Source organism: Cupressus sempervirens, chromosome 10, assembly GCF_028749045.1.
Source record: "Cupressus sempervirens isolate cs-2001-9-10 chromosome 10, ASM2874904v1, whole genome shotgun sequence".
Classification (NCBI taxonomy): Eukaryota; Viridiplantae; Streptophyta; class Pinopsida; order Cupressales; family Cupressaceae; genus Cupressus; species Cupressus sempervirens.
Window position 1 is genome coordinate 784654832 of NC_143127.1, and position 18691 is coordinate 784673522.

At 35.6% G+C, this 18691-nt stretch overlaps 1 protein-coding gene across 1 annotated transcript in view; it reads right to left on the reverse strand.

The window, feature by feature from the left end:
- ATG6 (AUTOPHAGY 6) overlaps positions 1-18691 on the reverse strand; it is a 186564-nt gene that overhangs the window by 38513 nt on the left and 129360 nt on the right. Inside the window, exon 8 of the mRNA XM_089807349.1 lies at positions 11512-11577. Within this exon, the coding sequence (XP_089663475.1) occupies positions 11512-11577 (66 nt within the window). The remainder of the gene's footprint in view (positions 1-11511; positions 11578-18691) is intronic.

Consider the following 18691-nt stretch of genomic DNA (forward strand, 5'->3'; position numbering starts at 1 on the left):
CTTTGATTGCATTGTGACACTTCCAGAGAGGGTATTGGTGCAGTTTTGTCCCAGACGCAACATCCCATTGTTTTTGAGAGCAAGAAATTGTGGGGTCCAAAGAGATCTTTCAATGTTTATGATAAGGAGATGTTGGCCATTATGCATGCTTTGGCCAACTTTAGGCAATATTTAGTGGGCAACGAGTTTTGCAATAAAACTGATCATAATAGCTTGAGGCATTTCCTGGGGCAAAGGGATTTAAATGAGAGGCAGCAGAAGTGGGTCAGCAAGCTACAATCTTACGATTTTAATATCTCCTATATCAAGGAGACTCAAAATGTTGTTGCAAATGCTCTTTCAAAGAGACCTCATCTCTATATAGTTACTGAAATTTCAGAGGATTGGAGACATTTAATTATAGCTGAATTCACCAAGGATTAGTGAGCTTCGGGTATTGTGGATGGTAGCATTCAAGACGATAGATATTCGCTTTCAAGAGAATTGATTATATGCAAGGGAAGGATATATTTGATTCCAAAGTTAGATGTGTATAGGGTTATCTTGCGAGTCTTCCATGATTCGCCTATGGTTGGTCACCCGAGATTCTTCAAGACTTATAGACAGGTTCGGGAAAGATTCACATGGAAGGGTTTTAAGGCTGATGTTCATTGCTATGTTTGAGAGTGTTCAGTTTGTTAGCAAAATAAACATGAACACACGTATCCTCTTGGTTTATTACATCCAGTTCCTATTCCTGAGAGGAAGTGGGAGGGGATTTCCATGGATTTCATTGTGGGCTTGCCTAAAGCTCAAGGATGGGATTGTATATATGTGGTGGTAGACAGACTCACGAAGTATCCTGATTTTTTTCCTATTACCACTACATATTCAATTGTGCTGTTAGCTGAGTTATTTTTTAGGGAGATTTTCAAATTGCATGGTTTACCCAAAACCATCGTGACCGTCACAAAAAATTTATGAGTCATTTCTGGTAGGAGATCTTTAGACTCTATGGGATTGAGTTGACCCCTAGCACTAGCTATCACCCACAGACTGATGGTCAGACGGAAATAGTGAACAAATAGGTTGAGGGATATCTACAGAATTATGTTTCTTCTTAGCAGAATGCTTGGGTGAAATGGATTCACTTATGTGAGTATTGTTACAATTCCACTCATCACATGATCACTCAAATGTCTCCCTTCAAGACTTTATACGAGTATGAACCACCTAGCTTTATGGATTTGTTTTGTGGTGACAGTAGAGTACTGAGTGCAAAAGAATTGTTGCAAGATAGCCAGGATGTAGTGAGGTCTCTGAGAGATAATATACAGAGAGCATAGAATCAACAAAAGTAGTATGTTAATCAACAAAGAATAGCTCAAACTTTCCAGGTGGGTGACATGGTTTACTTGATGTTGCAGCCGTATCAGCCGTCTTCTATTAAAAAGAGTGTTGCTGAGAAAGCCACGATACTATGGTTCCTTTCGTATTATGCGACGAATTGGTGAAGTAGCTTACGAGTTGCATTTTCCAGATGATAACTGGGTTCATAATGTATTTCATTTTTCATGCCTCAAGAAGGCTTTGGATTGACATGTGGTACCATCTCCTATATTGCCTCTGTTAGATGAAGGTAGATTGGATTTGATTCCAAAGGTGATTATGGATACTCGAGAGAGACAGTTGTGACGGAGGACCATCTGTGAATTTCTGGTTAAGTGGTAGAACCTACTGGATGAAGATGCTACCTGGGAGCCTCAGGATATTCTACAACATCCAGGATTGCGATCGCTTGTAGACAAGCAATCTTGGGGAGGGAGGATTGTAATGTCCCCGATTTAGTAGGTTTATGGAGTTTGGATTTGTTATCTCATCATCGCGACCCTCGTGAGCTAACATTTGGATTTGGGGGTCTTTCTCGAGATATTCCTATTTTGCACGTACTATTTTTAGTAAGTCACTCATGGGCAGTAACTATTTTTGGTTGAGCAATTTAGGCTGGTTGATCATCTAGCTTTTGATATTTGATCTCTCAATGAATTTTGTTGAAGTCATATTTATTTGGAAGTATGTTGGTTTTAATGAATATTTAATGCACACCTAATTATCATTGTGTGTTGGTTTTAATGAATATTTAATGCACACCTAATTATCATTGTGTTTTATTATATAAAGTGTCAAGACTTTATATTATAAAAGTTGCTTTTAAGAAAAAGGTGTGTGGGTCAAGCTAAATGGCTCAAATTGTATTATAAATAGGGCTCTTTGGAGAATGGGAGATCATCTTGATTAAATATTTTTCTCATTATATGATTTCGTTGAGGGTTTCTGAGTTTTGAAAATAGTTCTGATAATTTCATTGCAAATTGTGTTGTATACAATTCATTGAGTCTCCCTATTGTATCCTTGTTGCTAAGGAGAGATTGGTTGTGGACGTCTCCAACTGTGGTGATCAGAATTGACTGGCATTTGTGAATTCTGATTGTGAAGAACGATATTGATTCTGAAGATTGCATATTGTGGCAGCATTTAAATGAACTCAGAATTATGACATTTGTGGGCAGCGTTACATCTGGGAACTACAGGTGTCTTTCCCTAAGACCTGCATCCATTCTCCCAACTCCTGGAAGCGGAATTGTAACTCATGGCTGCACATTCAAGAGGCCACCCATTAGTACTAAGCACCTGTACTTATGGCCGACCTGCAATTCCATTTTGGGTATCAATTTGGTGTCTAAAGGAAGGTGCGATTCACTGTTGGAAGGCAACCATTATCTGCGGTTGCAAATTGTCATTGAGGATACAAGGTTGATAATAAGAGGGCAAGTTGGTGGGACGGCTAGCCAAATACACTTGCAAACTAGGTGCCGTTTAAATCATTTGTATTTCTAACTTATGATTGTCCAAATAAAGTGCAACTTATATCTTTCCAGTTACAATCTAATTTTCTATATTGCCACTTCAAACTTCTTGAATGTTGTTGATTCATTTCTATTAAGAAAAATACAAAATAATAAGAAAACTTTTTAAATTACAAAAAAACAATAAGTAGTGCATCAGTATTCAAATTGGAAGCCAATTCAGATCTTTACAATTGTATGCTACATATAGAACTTGAAATGATAGTTATGAAATGATGTTTTAGTATCACATAATCACATACCAAATTAAATTACTTGAACATAGCTAAATTACAACACGAACTAGAACCATTGAACATTCAACATAGTAAAATAGTACATACCAAAAGTAACATTTAAAAACAAAAATTTGAATAGAAATTCGAGTACCCATCCTAGCGGCAACATGGTTGCGGAATGGCAAGGGTGGCAGTACAAGTACTCCAAATACCCGATGCGGGGACATCTTAGGGAGGGGTTCTTCGAGGTTTGGGAGGAGGTGTAAGTCCTTGTGTTTCACTAGTTATCCACCATAATGGATTTAAGACATTTACCATTATGGCATGTTGTCAAGTATCACCATCTGTTACCCACCCTAATGGGTCTAGAGAGTTAACAATCATTGTCCATTCACAATGAAATTAACAGTGTACAAGTGTCTTACCATTGCTAGACTGTCACCTCACAAGGATATTCATATCACAAGGAAAATAACCACGAATTGTCTCACACAGTGTTATCATGGTGTCACATACATGGCATCCACCATGAACCATATTAGAGGGTGGAATGAAGGCTTTCACCTCAAACTTCTTTCTGACAAAGAAAAACTCATTAAGCAGATATCAAGCTTTTGACCTCATTCAGATTTGCTTCAAATGAGCAATTTGATACTATATTAAATTGTCTTCTTCCATGATATCATTTGGTGTTTATAATGTTCATTCTTAATTCATAATCTTACTGTGCTATTGTTTTCTATGATAGTTGCATCAATCGATATTATTATATAGCTGGTTCTCAAATTTCATAATTGTTTTTCAACAATAATTATCACTAATCGTAGATCAGTCCACTAATATGATGCAGTGACCATTGACCCATAGACCCTTAAAGTCATTTCTTATATTGAGGTTGATATTCTTTTATTCTTAAGTGGTGACTAATCTCTAGCCTTTATTTGATCCTTGCAATTGCATCCCTCGAAAATAATATTAATCCATTCATTGTCATTTATGAGAATTTAGCTCTAGTTTGTTTTTTAGCTGTGGCTTGAACCTCGTTCAATGTATCATTGAGCAGTGGCTTTACTTCAATGTAGACACAGGTATCTAATGAGAAATTATCGTCTAACTCAATTGGATCCAGTATATTAAAACTTACATTATTCATCAAACTTCATAAGCTGGTAATGACCCATTCTAATATCATGTTAAATTTTCTGCATTTTAATTCAACTGTTTATTATTTTAAATAAGATCCCAAATCCCATTATATATATGCAAGAGGTGTTGTTTTACCAACGGATAGCATAAAAATAATTATTATATTATTATATAATATAATTAATGTTAATACAATCGTTATATTATCATGTATCTAATGAGAAATTATCGTCTAACTCAATTGGCTCCAGTATATTATAAACTTACATTATTCATCAAACTTCATAAGCTGGTAATGACCCATTCTAATATCATGTTAAATTTTCTGCATTTTAATTCAACTGTTTATTATTTTAAATAAGACCCCAAATCTCATTATATATATCCAAGAGGTGTTGTTTTACCAACGGATAGCATAAAAATAATTATTATATTATTATATAATATAATTCAACTGTTTATTATTTTAAATAAGATCCCAAATCTCATTATATATATGCAAGAGGTGTTGTTTTACCAACGGATAGCATAAAAATAATTATTATATTATTATATAATATAATTAATGTTAATACAATCGTTATATTATCACAACCTTTATGTTATCTATGTCGAGTTGAAGGAATCTGGTCATAGCTTCAATAAAATCTACACACCCTCTTAGCTAGGGAGGAATCCTTCTTAATAAATTCTAATTTGTCCTCTTGACACTAATTTTCAACAATTGGTTGGCGAGAAGCAATGTTAAGGAATTGAAGTCATTGGAGGTTACAAGTTCAAGGTTCTTTATGGTCATTTTCTATTAGTTAATTGTAGTCTTGGTATTGATGACTTCTAAAGTCCACTCTTGGTTGGAGATAATTGTACGAAACATTTCAATTTCACTTAATATCCTTTAGCATTATGATCTGTACAAATATTCTTGAACATAGTATTCATGATAAATGGGCCTTTGAAGATTATAATGCTATCTCTAGGAGGTTAGGACTAACAAGATTAAAGAGGAGGCTAGATGCACTAGAGGTTGGAGGAATTTTACTGTCTCAAGCTAGCTTCTTCCTCCAAGATGATTGATTGTTCAGCCAGCAAAACTTTTTTGTTTTTATAGTTATTTTCTCCAAATGCTAACAATAATATAAAATTCAAATATTGAGAAGCTCTTTTTTTGACAACAAGAAGGGATTTAGTAAAAATGAAACTAAGAATGGATTATTGTCCAAAGAGTTGAAAACTTGAGAGTGAATTTCCTTGTGGAGGTCAATTTTCCAGTCTTAAGGATAATTTTACAAGGCAAATGGAGAAGAGTGGAATTTCCTTGTCAACCAAGAAATTCCACCCTTTCTCGAGACAAAATTTCCCTGTGTGGTTCGATTTTCCACCCTTCAAGCAAGATGATGAACAGTGCAAGTAAATGTGAATGTAGAACAAAAAAAATCAAGGAAACTATAATCCACCCTTTAGGAGCAAGGTGTTAGTGGGAAGTTAGAGCACTGACGAATCATATCTTCCTTCTAGGTATCGAATTTCCACTCCCTTTAAGAAAAACTAAAAAGTTAATCTTCCTTCTAAGGGTTGAAATTCCACCTTATTATTGAATTTTAAGTGATGAAGTTGTATACTTCCTTGTGCATGTCATTTTTCCATCCATTGGCAATTTTAAGCACTAAACCATGACTTGCTTTCTGAAGTCAATTTTTAACTTTGGGTAGGTTTTGAAAAGTGATAAGGGAAAAAAGATGTTGAGCAAGTAAAGTTATGAACTTCCTCACAGGGTGCCAATTTCCACTCTTTGAGGGGATATATCAATAATGAGAAAATCATATAAGTCGGACATGGAGGGAAGTCAAATTCCAAGAGGCATCATTGAAAACTCAGAAGTTTAAATGCATAAAAAAGTTGGCCTAATATACCAAGATGTGCAACCCATGGAGGAATTCGTATAAGGAAGGATCAAATGCAACCATTTCAATTGTAATTCAAACACAAATCAATCCAGCAGGTCAAATGCATTTACAGAGCACATAAGGAGGGGTGCAAGCAAGAACCAAGGCAAAGAGAAGTGAAATCCAGACTTAATGATGAAAGGTCATTGAAATGTGACTTCGACAAAAGCAGATTAGAAGCAAATTAAATTAGAATTCAATGCAAATGGGTTAAGCACTTAGATTTAATCATCAAGGAGGCGAACTAATTTTAATGTTAATTTGTGAGTCAAGCTTTCAATCAGATCAGGGGCAAACTGTGTAATTAAAATCCTAGATGCATTCAGGTTTCAAAAATGCTAAAATCAGAAATATAATCAAATTTAAAAATGAAAATTGTGTTTTTGCAAAGGATATCATGAAAATGTTTTAAGCCTTTGCAACTTTACTTCATAGACTTAACACAAGCACTTTCTCCTGTTTTGCAAGAATCAATACATGATGATGATCAAGGAGTTCAACATGACAACAAAAGAGAATATTAAAGAAGATCAAGTTCGAGGTCAAGGTTCAAGTTACGTGCGAGAAATGACAAATGATGTAGATCAACATGATGATCCTGAACAAGATGGAAGACTTCACAACATGGAAAACATATCATTCCAAGGATTCATCAACAAATGAAGAAAATTATCATAACTTGGAATTCCAAGATCAACAACAAGGAAACCCAATTATCACAAGAAGGTCAAGATATCAAGACGAGTGATTTCAAGAACAATTTGACATGAAAAAATCCAAAATGAAGAGGATAAAGAATATTTATGAATTGAAGCAACTTGGGACCACGGGCATAACATATCACCAATCAAATTTAGCAGTGTATATGGTAAAATAGTTTATAAATAAACAGAGCGACGTGGATAACAAATATTAGTGCAAAAGTCTTGCTTACCTGACTAATTGTGTTCTTGTAAATGAGGCAAGCCAAGGTTTATATCCCAAAAATGTTTGAATGCGCAATAAGGAACAATCTACATCCATCGGGAGACTATTCAGATGACTAGATTTGGGAAGCTTTGGAGAAATACCAGTTAAAAAAAATCATTCGGACAAATGAGGTGAATCTTGAATTCTCTCTTGTAAATGCTGGAACTGGGATCGTTGATGTCTTATTATCGGTAATTGATTGTTTAAAGAAGAGGAAATAGTTATTGAAAGTTGAAGCAGCCTCCCAAAGGAAGAAGTCCTAGGGGAGACAATCCTTTATATAGGTAATTGAATGATATTGTGGACGGACACTTAGTTACTCTTGTCACTGGAGGCATGAGTGTGTATTGACAAAGAAGAGGAGAGTAGGATTTTTAGTTCAGAATGGAGATAAAGCAGTGTGTTTTCTTCGTAGACATGTTTTCTTGTACAGAGGAAGGGAGCCTTTGAACTCTCAGATTTTGCTAGGGAAATAAAGAAAATACTCTAAATCTTGTGTTCATTTATATTCCTTTTGATTGTCCTTTTCCTTTGTATTTTGCAATGTCTACTTTACTTTGTCACCTGTTAGACCAGACCATGGGTGAGTTCATTAAATAATCTTTAATTCTTCATTTGTTCATACCATCTAAAAAAGTTGTTTGTCTATTGATCATTCTTGTGGATGCCAAGAAGATGATCTTTGAATTGTTTGATTCTGTTTCCCTTTAATTTTATATTTATAATCGCATCTGCACCATGGTAATGGGCAGGTCATATCTTGCATTTTCCTACTTTCTATTTATTACCCCCATTTCAGAGTTAGATCATCCAAGGGAGTTGTACCACTGAAATTCAGAGGACAATCACCAATCCCACGATGCTCTCTTCAACTGTTGGTGCTATTAGTCCTTTTCCTAGGGAAGTCTAAGTCATTCTCTATATTTTCTCTTGAAGGAGCAATCTATCAACCAACAGATTGTTGGTGATAGTATTGGGGAGCAAAGTGCTGGTTCCTTGTTCGCTCATAAATTTGAAGGTGCCTCCCCTAGGATGGACATTGGAAACTCTGTATCTTCAAAACCATACAAAAAGTCCTTTCGTAGAAGAATTTCAGTTAAATTATTATGGTCTTGATTGTACCCCAGCCATGGGGAATTCATTTTGGCCAACTTGCTCTGCCTCGACATAGTTTTGCCTGAAAGTTCATGAAAATATTTTCCTAAGTTCATTGGTCAAGTTTCTCATGATCCAGATAATCATATTCAACCATTTATAGTAGCCTATGGAATTCTTGGAGTTCAAGATGTGTTTGTGCAGTTATTTGTTGAAAGCTGATTGGATGTGCTACCAGGTGGTTTCAGAATTTGAAAGACGGATATAACATATATCATCATATTGGTTCTGTCAAATGATTTGAGCTCAGGTGGAAAATCAGCAGAAATTTCAAAAGTAGAACTAGAGACCAGTGGTAAGATCTGCACAAGACATTATGAGCTTAAATATACAAATGGTGAATGCCCAATCATCTAAACCACAGTTCAAAATCTCATTCTCTGCCACTTATTGGCAACGCTAAAAAAAAGTTTGCTTGGCAAATATAGGAGATAAATCAGTAACTTCTCAGGAAAACAGCGAGAATTTCAAACCAATTTACAAGGCTGTCAAACACTATTTGTCACCAAAAACCTTCTCTCTTACAAATGCTCAAAAGTGCGAAATGAATACAAAATAGGCAACTTGTCGGACGTCACAGTTTTACTGCTGCCACCCAGGAAGTATGCTAGTTATCACCAGAAGTTGGAGAGAAGTGGCCAACTTCTTGCCAAGAAGTTCAAGACTTCTTGGCAAGAATTCTCAGCAAGAAAACCTTGTTATTTCTTGTTTTGTGAAACTTCTTGCAAGAAGCAGAGATATCTGCCACTTCTCAGCGAGATTTGTAACTATGCATCAGAGTATAGCATGCAGAATAAAATCTTGTGGAATAGCTCCCTTGCAAAATAACTCTCTAGATTCATCTCATTTGGCTGCCCATGGGGTCTTGGGGTCAACATCTAAAAACCTTGAGATACTCATGAGTTGCTCGCATCTAATATTAGAGAGGAAGATAACTATTTACAATTGCATTTGTGTTGAAATTGATCTTAATAAGCCTCAATGTAACTTTGTCGAGTTTAGATTGGTAAAATAGAAGGAATTCAACAAATAGACTATACATCCCTTACATTAAAATTATAAGTTTGTCTACCCTCTAGGTACTTACAAAAAGAATGCCCACAAACAATTACAACTCCCTCCCAACCACTTCCAAACAATTTTGCAGAAAAAGAAAAACCCCGAACTCTTGTATATAAATTACAGTAATTAAATAAAATAAATAATAATATCGTATAATATATAATTCTCTAAATTATTATTATAGTAACAAAAGAAGATATATTTGATAGTATTATCTTAATAATAATAATAGTTTAATAAAAAAGCATTAACTAAATAAATATATGAATGACAATTAATAAATAAGTATATATTATTAAATAATATACATGTATGGATAATCATATATGATATAAAACTGTATAATATAAAGCATTACTATTATATTCTAAACAATCACATCCAATTCTGAGCATGCCATCTCCCCTTTAGATAAGGGTGGGTGCAAATCTTGGGTGAATTTGACCATAGTTCTCAGACTTGGACTTTGCAAGGCCAACTCAACTTGCAACTCAGCAATGACTTGCCCATGACTTGGCAAATTGAAAAAAGCCCTTGAAATTTAGAGATTTAAAATTGTTTCATGCACCCTTTAGTGAATAAAGCTAAGAGACACAATAAGATAATCAAACAGAAGCTAGTTTGATCAGATATATAATCAAACAATGACCACATAAGCACATACGCAAATTAATACACTGACAGAAGGCCAATATTATAAAAAACAACATGGGCATTTTATGCCGACTACATCACCCCCGCCCCCCCTCCCACAAAATAAGAGTCCATACCATAATTTGCAAACTCTCTGAGTACTCTCCACCTTTTTCATTGGGCAAGTACTCTCAATTTTAACTTTCGCATTTTTATAGACACAAAAATCTAAGGGCGAAAAATTCAATGCAGGTAAAATGCTGGTAAGAATGAGTTTTTCACATGCTGTTTTTGCTACAAAACCATGCGGTTTCTCTTTCAACATGTCAATTTTTTATTAAATACATTTTGTAATTGATTTTTACAAATAAAGTATGTTTCTTTAAGAGAATTTAATATTTAGTTTTTTTCTAAATTGTCGAGTTTTTGATAATTTTTCTCTGATTTTTTGCCAAGTCAAAAAATTTGGACTTGTCAAGTACACTCTGAGTCCTAGTTTGCAAACTATGTTCCAGACAACAAGTACACATCAAGTAACACCCAAGAAGAGTCAAGATTAATGACAAGAGTGTAGATAATGACTTGTATTGCGCATACTCGAAATTGTACTGTACTTCAGAAATAAAATGGGGGTTTGGGGGTAACACCCACCCCCAACTGGGTCAAGGGGTAAAGTCCCTTGCAGGGTTCAAGTGCAGCATCCCTACTGCTAAAACCAAATTAGCTCCTTCAGAACTACATAAAACTCCATAATGTGCATCATTTTCTTGAATTTTAAGATGCCAAAAAAAATATTAATAAGACCATATAAGACGCCTCTTAGGATTGGGGGCAAGAGGTAAGTTGAAACAATTGAAAGAAACTTTGGTGTTTTTGATTTTTGTTTTCCAACATTGGTTGTCATCAATCAAGTCAGGAGGCTCGGACTCGGCAAGTCAGCCACCTAGCTCATTACTCAATGAATTAGATGTCTCACACGGCCGAGTGTGAGTCAAAATCAATCTCACTCGTTGAGCATGACTCGACTCGCTGACTTGAATGACTCACCGGACTTGCGGCGAATCCGGAAACAAAAGGGATAACCCGAAATCATGATATCTAAACTAAATCAATTTTGTAGATGCTATTATCAATTTTTTACCACCTCTCGCCTTATGGAATAAACATCAAAAATCACATATAACTTTCATGTTATTTGAGTTGTTCAACTTATGTAAATAATGAGTAAAAACTACTTAAGAGCAACCTTTGCATGTCATTAATCCATCTTGATGTAGATATCCAACACAAACACAAACATTACTTGGCACACAACCAACAAGCTTGTCTTCAAGAAAATAACATTCAAGCTACTAACAAGATTTTCTTTTATGTCTACTAAATACAATCTATTATGAAAAAGAATATTGTAATGCATGTCTCGCATCTTGAACATTTCAAAATAATGCAATATAAAAGGTAAAAGAAATAAACTCTTACAGTTCATAGATATTGTTTTTACTATCAGTCATTCGTGGATAACTTCCCATCGGAATAATTCGATATCTTTAATAATCAAGTTAAGGAATAATAATAAAGCTATAATCCCACAACATCATTTAAGAAATTAGAAATATGAATTCTTTGCATTGATAAATAGTGAAGTAGCCTGAAGCATAGCATTAATCCCAAACATATAGTTAAAACTCATCATATTTAATTCAAAGTTATAGCTACTCTGCCTTCTATGAATGGTAGTACTTTACACATTTTGCAATAAGTGGAATGAATGCACACTATCTTTTGTAGGTCCATCAAATGGAGAGGTACTTACACAATAAGGAGAGGGGAGGTTTGAGTTTTGAACAAGCAATTCCTATTTGTAAATCAACAACTTCAAAATCTTCAGTCCTACCTAGATATGTATTTGTAAATCAACAACTTAGAGATCTTTATTCCTACTTAATATGCAGTCTACAATGGGAAATATGCTGGTCATGCACAACTATGTGAATATCATATGTTGATATTCTACAGGCCAATACTCAGAGTATTTGGTAAATATCATATGTTGATATTCTATAGGCCAATACTTGAAGTATTTGGTAAATATCATATGTTAATATTCTAAAGGCCAATACTCATGATATCAAATGTCATATCAAAATGGTGAATATCTTGTGATCAAAGATATCCTTAAATTTTGTCATTTCGAATATTATCAATTGTGTAATATTTGTGTTTTATCCTTCTTCATTAAGAGGCTAAGTTGTCGGCTCGGATTCAAGTACGGATTCCTTTGAGATTTGGGTTCAAAATTTGTTCAATTTATTTTGGGTTGGGTTCGGATTCATTTTTGGTTCGTCTGTACAAGAATATATATATATAGCAAATAAGTTCATACACCACTATGCTCATTTTAAAGCAACATAGCAAAATACACCACCATATCAATGTTTCAGTTTGAAAACAATAATGTCAACATTAATAATCAGCCATCATGATCAAATATCATGAAAAACCATCAAGCAAATCATCATTATTCTGCTGTTGCAAATTAGAATCACAAAAAGTAGTGTTATAGGTCCGTTTAAGGCCAATGTTGTGATTGTGTCATATTGTAAGCTTCACACATTAATTGTCATACTCAAATGATTCAAAGACAGCAGCTTTTGATCAGAATGAATGAAGCCAAGAAACCAGGCTAGAATCCAAAGTCGCTCAAAAGTCGTTTGAATTCTGCCAGCATTCCTTTGAGAGAATTCCCAACAAAATTCGTTCTCTTTGGCAGACTTTTGATAGAATCTGACAAGGAGCAGACTTTTGAGAGAATTGAACCAAGAACTACTAGGTCAAGGAGAGAATCTAGTAAGTTAGTTAAGAGGGAGTGTTAATGTTATAATTCAGTTGGATAAATTAACTTATATATGAGATATATATATAATTTATGGCAAATATTATATGGAATATTGTAATAATTAATTAATCATTACAGTTATAGTTGTCTTGTTAATTTTGTGATAATAAATAGACATGTCTCATGAAGGGACATGTCTTTTCTTGGTTGATTCTCCATATAAATGGAAGAGATAGTTGCTTTGGAAAACACATACCTAACATGGCATTGCTTAGCACATTCACAGCAGTCCTGAAAACCTCAACATGGTATCAAAGCCAAGTTGAAAATGCATACTATGAAACAAGGATCTACTGGGAAATGAAGTTGATTGTAATTTTGTAATTTTCAAGTGTGATCTTAGTCTTGGGTGCAATTAGTTTCAAAAGACGAGTACTTTCTAAATAGAGACCAATAAGTGGTCTTGCAAATAAAAAATGAAGTCATGTCTTTTTTTGGTTGATTCTCCATATAAATGGAAGAGACTGTTGCTTTGGAAAACACATACCTAACATGGCATTGCCTAGCACATTTGCAGTAGTCCTAAAGACCTCAACATGGTATCAGAGCCACATTGAAAATGCATACTATGAAACAAGGATATGGTGGGAAATGAAGTTGATTGTAATTTTGTATTTTTCACATGTGATATTAGTCTTGGGTGCAATTAGTTTCAAAAGAATAGTGCTTTCTAAACAGAGATCAATAAGTGGTGTTGCAAATAGAAACAAAGTCAGGGGATTTGGAATTGGTTGTCTTGAACTAGCGCAGAGCAGTGGATCTATAACAAAAGTTCTATTAAAAGTGTTTTTACGGGGATTGTAGTGCAATCTATAGGCTTCAAGCCACTTTTCCTTTCCATTACCCTTACACTGGAAGACTATGGTAAACATGACAAAGTGTTTGGAACAAGAGACAATGATCATCTCTTAAACAACGATCACATCAATTATAACTAGTCTTTAGTAATTTTGCACTGGTCGACAATGCTCCTTGTTGGTCCAACACTTCACAGTCAAGTATGACACGTTGAATACAGTCCACCAACACTCCAGCAAGGTGATCAAAATAACGAAGTTGGAGAAATATATGTCAAAGCCATCTCGGCACAACAAGAACTATATGTGAGTTAAAACACCCCGCATGAGAAAGAATAATAGAAGTAACATAAAATAATCAAGAGGGTGACCAATTGTAATGTCCCCTTTTTTGGCCAGTCTGTGCGGTTGATAGAGTTAGCTCATCATAGCGAACCTTGTGAGTTGACAGGGCATTTTGGGGGTCTCAGTTATGGATTTACTATTTTTAGTAAGTCTATTTTTAGTAGTTGTTATTCTTGGCAGTGCAGTGGGTGGCTTGGAAGTGGTCGTCACCTGCAGTTGATCAAGCTAATAATTGCATGAACTCTCATTTATTTATTATTCATTGAGTTGCTTTATTATGATAATGTTTATATTATTATACTAATGACTTTAAGTAATATTTCTAAAACACAAGTTGGAAAGATTCTAGTGTTGAGTTCTTTTGGGAAACTTCGACGATTTCTAAAGTGGAGTTTTATGGAAACTTCTGTCAACGAGAGCTTATAAATGAGAGCTCATTTCATTGGGAAAAGCAGGCTTGAATATATATTTGCTTTTTGTGCCTTTGTGGCTTTTCCCTAAGTCCAAATTGTGAGCCCTTGCTGAAGTATAAGGGTCTCTAAGTTTCTAAGGTTTGAAATCACTGCTGAAGTATAGTGGTTTCACTGGTCACATCTCCTGTCCACCATTATGTGTTTGGGAGATTGACTTAGTAATTTTGAAAAGTGGTAATTCACAGCTAAGGTATTGTGAATTAGATTTCTGAGATTTATTAATCTTCCATTTCTTGGATTTTGTTGCTTTGGAAGAAGTCTTCTTGTTGGGAGTTGTAGTGGATTAAATTCTGAAAATTGTGAAGCTAAAGATTGTTGGAGTCTTCCTACTGTATGACCCGTGGTTGGAAGACATCAATTGTGGGAGATTTAATTACATAACCGCCTACAAGTTGCAAGAGTTTGATTTGAATTTATTGTGAGGAGTCTACAGGCAGTGCTATGCATTTCTAGACACTCAGTGTTTTTCTATTTGAGAGCTTGTATGGCATTTAAGGCTATCGTTTGTCATCTACGAAGGCAGTGTTTGGGTATTGGTGGGCAGCAAGCATAGCTGGAGGCCTTCATGAGACTCTGTCAGGCTTGAACTTGACAATTGGGGCTCTCTTACAGGGCACAATTCTGATCTGGCATTTACAGTATGCTAAATCTGCATTGAACGACTAGTTGCTGAAGCCTTTAGAGGTGTTACTTGTCTATCAATCTTGTGGCCTTAATATATCAGAATTCCAAGGCCGTGAGTTAGCTATTGGACCTAATTTTGCATTGCAATTGGAGGTGGCAACTACCTTCCATGTTGGCGTTCAGATTTCCAGTGATTGGTCAACATTTTGCAACTGTTATTTGAGCGCCTGGCTGCCTAAGATTAACATCATTTGGAGGCTGCAATTGATGGTGTAGCTGGACACCCATCGTGAGATCATTATCAAGTTCACAGTCTGAATTTAATAATAATTGCTTATGAAGTGTTTGACGAAATGTCAAACAACTGAATTATAAGAGAACTTGGTGTTTGATGAAGTTATAACCGGTTGGGGATTTTACAATGGTATCAGAGCTTGCTTGCAAAGTGTTTGAGGAAATGTCAAACAACTAAATTATAAAAGAATTTTGTGTTTGATGAAGTTATAAACTGTTGGGGTTTTTACACCATTATATAAGGAGGTCTGCCCAGTTTATTTGACTTGACTACCATGAGAATGTGATCCGAATAAGAGTGGGTACATCAGACAAAGCTCAACAGAGGTTTCCATTAAGGTAAAGGATCAAGCACGTGATTCATCACCAATTAAGTGTTCATCACCAATATAGATGTCCAACAAGGTGTTGCATATTGAGAGGTACGACCAAAAGAAGATAGTAATGGACAACTCAGCAACGGGCCCATCCAATTATATGAAGGGTGTAAAATGGGCAACATTTGGGAGTAAGGGAACGGGTCAAACCCATGATTAAAATAACACAAGTTCTCAATAAATCACTGGTCAAAACAAAAGAAGGAAGAAAGTGGTACCAATACTATAGTATAGAACAAGGACAAATCGTCAATTGTAAATAATTAAGAGACTGGGTGTGATATCCCATACAAATTAAGTTAGTCATAAATTGAATAGCACGTGGGTTAATATAAGAAATGTACATAGACCTACAATTATAAGGTGATAGAGGCATCAGGCACCAATGAAACAAGTATGGCTTATTTATAATATCATTTCATAAATATTGGATTATAATAGAATATATATATATATATATATATATATATATATATATTATGAAACTTTTTATTATTGAAAATATAAAATAAAGAGTTATGCTCTTGTTGGTAATAAGCATGAGTTAAATTACTAACATACCAATTAATGTTAACATTCTTCTGCGCTATAAGAGCTATTTGCCTTGATCTTTTCCTCTAAGAATGTTCTTGCACGAAAAGGGAGATTGATATCAGATTCAAAGGGACTCTGACACTTCTTCAAAGGCAACTTTGGATGAGGAGCTCACACGATTGATATTCAGAGGGAGTTCGAAAGTCCATTGTGTGACGGTAAGATTTTAATGGACCTACCCCCTATGTACATCAGGAGGAAGTGATGACTTCCAATTGATTATCACTTGTATTTGTAGAAGTTATTGGAAGGTGACGATCTTACAATAACACAGCTGACGGGATTAGTTAGTATCCAAAAGGCTGCGTGACAGTTGAGTCACCCCTTTGAGATATATATGTATATCGTCTGATTGAACTATGGATCAGTATTGTACTCGTGATTGTATACTCTGCTTATATTAATAAAGTATTGTCTTGTTTTGTGTCATAGTCTAGTCTCTGAATGCAATAACTATCAATTCACCTTGTATGGTAAACATTTGATAGCATTTCCTATCGAACCTAGTACCAAAGACGTGTTTTTAAGATTGATGCCGAATTTACTTAATAAGGATCGAAATAAAAGAACAGAAAATGATGGTGAACACACAGAACATGAAGCACTAATTCACATACAACAAGCAAAACGAAGGTATAAACTTCAACAGCTTGCCGACGGGTACCGAGGGGGTGTCACTGAAGGTGACTACGATACCATGGGAGTACTAATCGACGGATTGCATTTGCCTAACCATCCACAAGAGGACTTGATAGAAGAGACAAGGGAAGAGTTTCATAGGCTAAGGTTGATCGAAGAATCAAGGGAAGAATTCTCGGATTTATATAAGGGTGAAGAATCCGGACGGAAGAGAAGGAACCAACACGGCTCAAGGTGCCAAAGCAGCACAAGCATGGGGTGAACTCTTCGTCCCGAACACACTATATGAACGGATGCAATACGATAATTGAACAACTCGGTTGTTAGAAGGACTCATCACACCAGCACAGAGTAACGCGGTTGTGCAGAACAATGCGGGTATGTAAAACAATGCAAGTGCACAACAAGCATAGAAGTCAAGCGAAACAAAACCGAAGCTAACGATGGAAGGGCCGAAGGAGAAACTGCCTAAATTTACTGGCAACGGGATGGTCGACCCAGTTTGACACTGTAAAACATGTGAAACGATATGGATTGTGAATGGCGTAACAAACGAAGATGACTATATCTGTCAATTTCCAATTACCCTAAGAGGCATAGCAATCGACTAGTTTGCAGACATCGACCGGAAGAAGCTAGCCACATGGACGAAACTTAAGAAAGAATTTACAACAGAATTCCAACTACTAAGGGATGACAATGAGATCGTAGCGGAGTTCTACAATACAAAGCAAGGGAAGTATGAGACAATCCACAGATACGCAAGGAGACTAAAGGAGATGGTGGGAAAGATGGAAAGCCCACTAGCCGACAGGTTGCAGAAAAGATGGTTTGTCAAGGGCTACAAATAACACTACGGAAAAAAGATGAAAATAGTACCTCTGGCATCATAATTGATGCATATAACCTGGCAATGGACTTAGAGAGTGAACACAAAACCAGGAAAAAGAAGAAAGACAAATCTTTGGAGTTGGAAGACTCATCCTCCGAAAGTAGCGATGAAGAATCAAATAAAAAGGTTTGGGCATTACAAAAAGATACGCTACATATGATGAAAGAATTTTAAAATATGAAGAAAAACCCTAGCCAAAACAGAGAAGGGGAACTACGGTGTACAGACTATAAGGAGGAAGGCCACACAAAGGGCTCTTGCCCCAAGAACCAATTTTGCGATATCTGCCAGATTGTCGGACATTCAACCAAAGAATGCACGTTCAATATGAAAACAAAAGGTCACAAGCAAGTGCTACTAACGCAAGAAGTGCTCACCTCGAGAGCTACAGGAACAAATACAAACAATGACGTGGCAACTTCAAGAGGGTATCGAAGCAACAACTGACACGAAAGAGGAGGCAACAACAATAACAACAATAATAATGGGAGTCGTAGCCAAATACAATACGATCCAACCGAACGACCAATGATACAACGTCGTGCATGCAACCTACGAGGCCACTTCGCCAAAAATTTTACCATTAAGAGAGCACCACAATAATTGTGTAGACGGTGTGGTCTTGGAGACTACGATGACTCGAAATGCCCCAAGTCCAAGGTGAACCTATTGACTATAGAAAGATGTGAGAAAGATATATTAGAAGTCACTCATGCACAAGCAAAAAA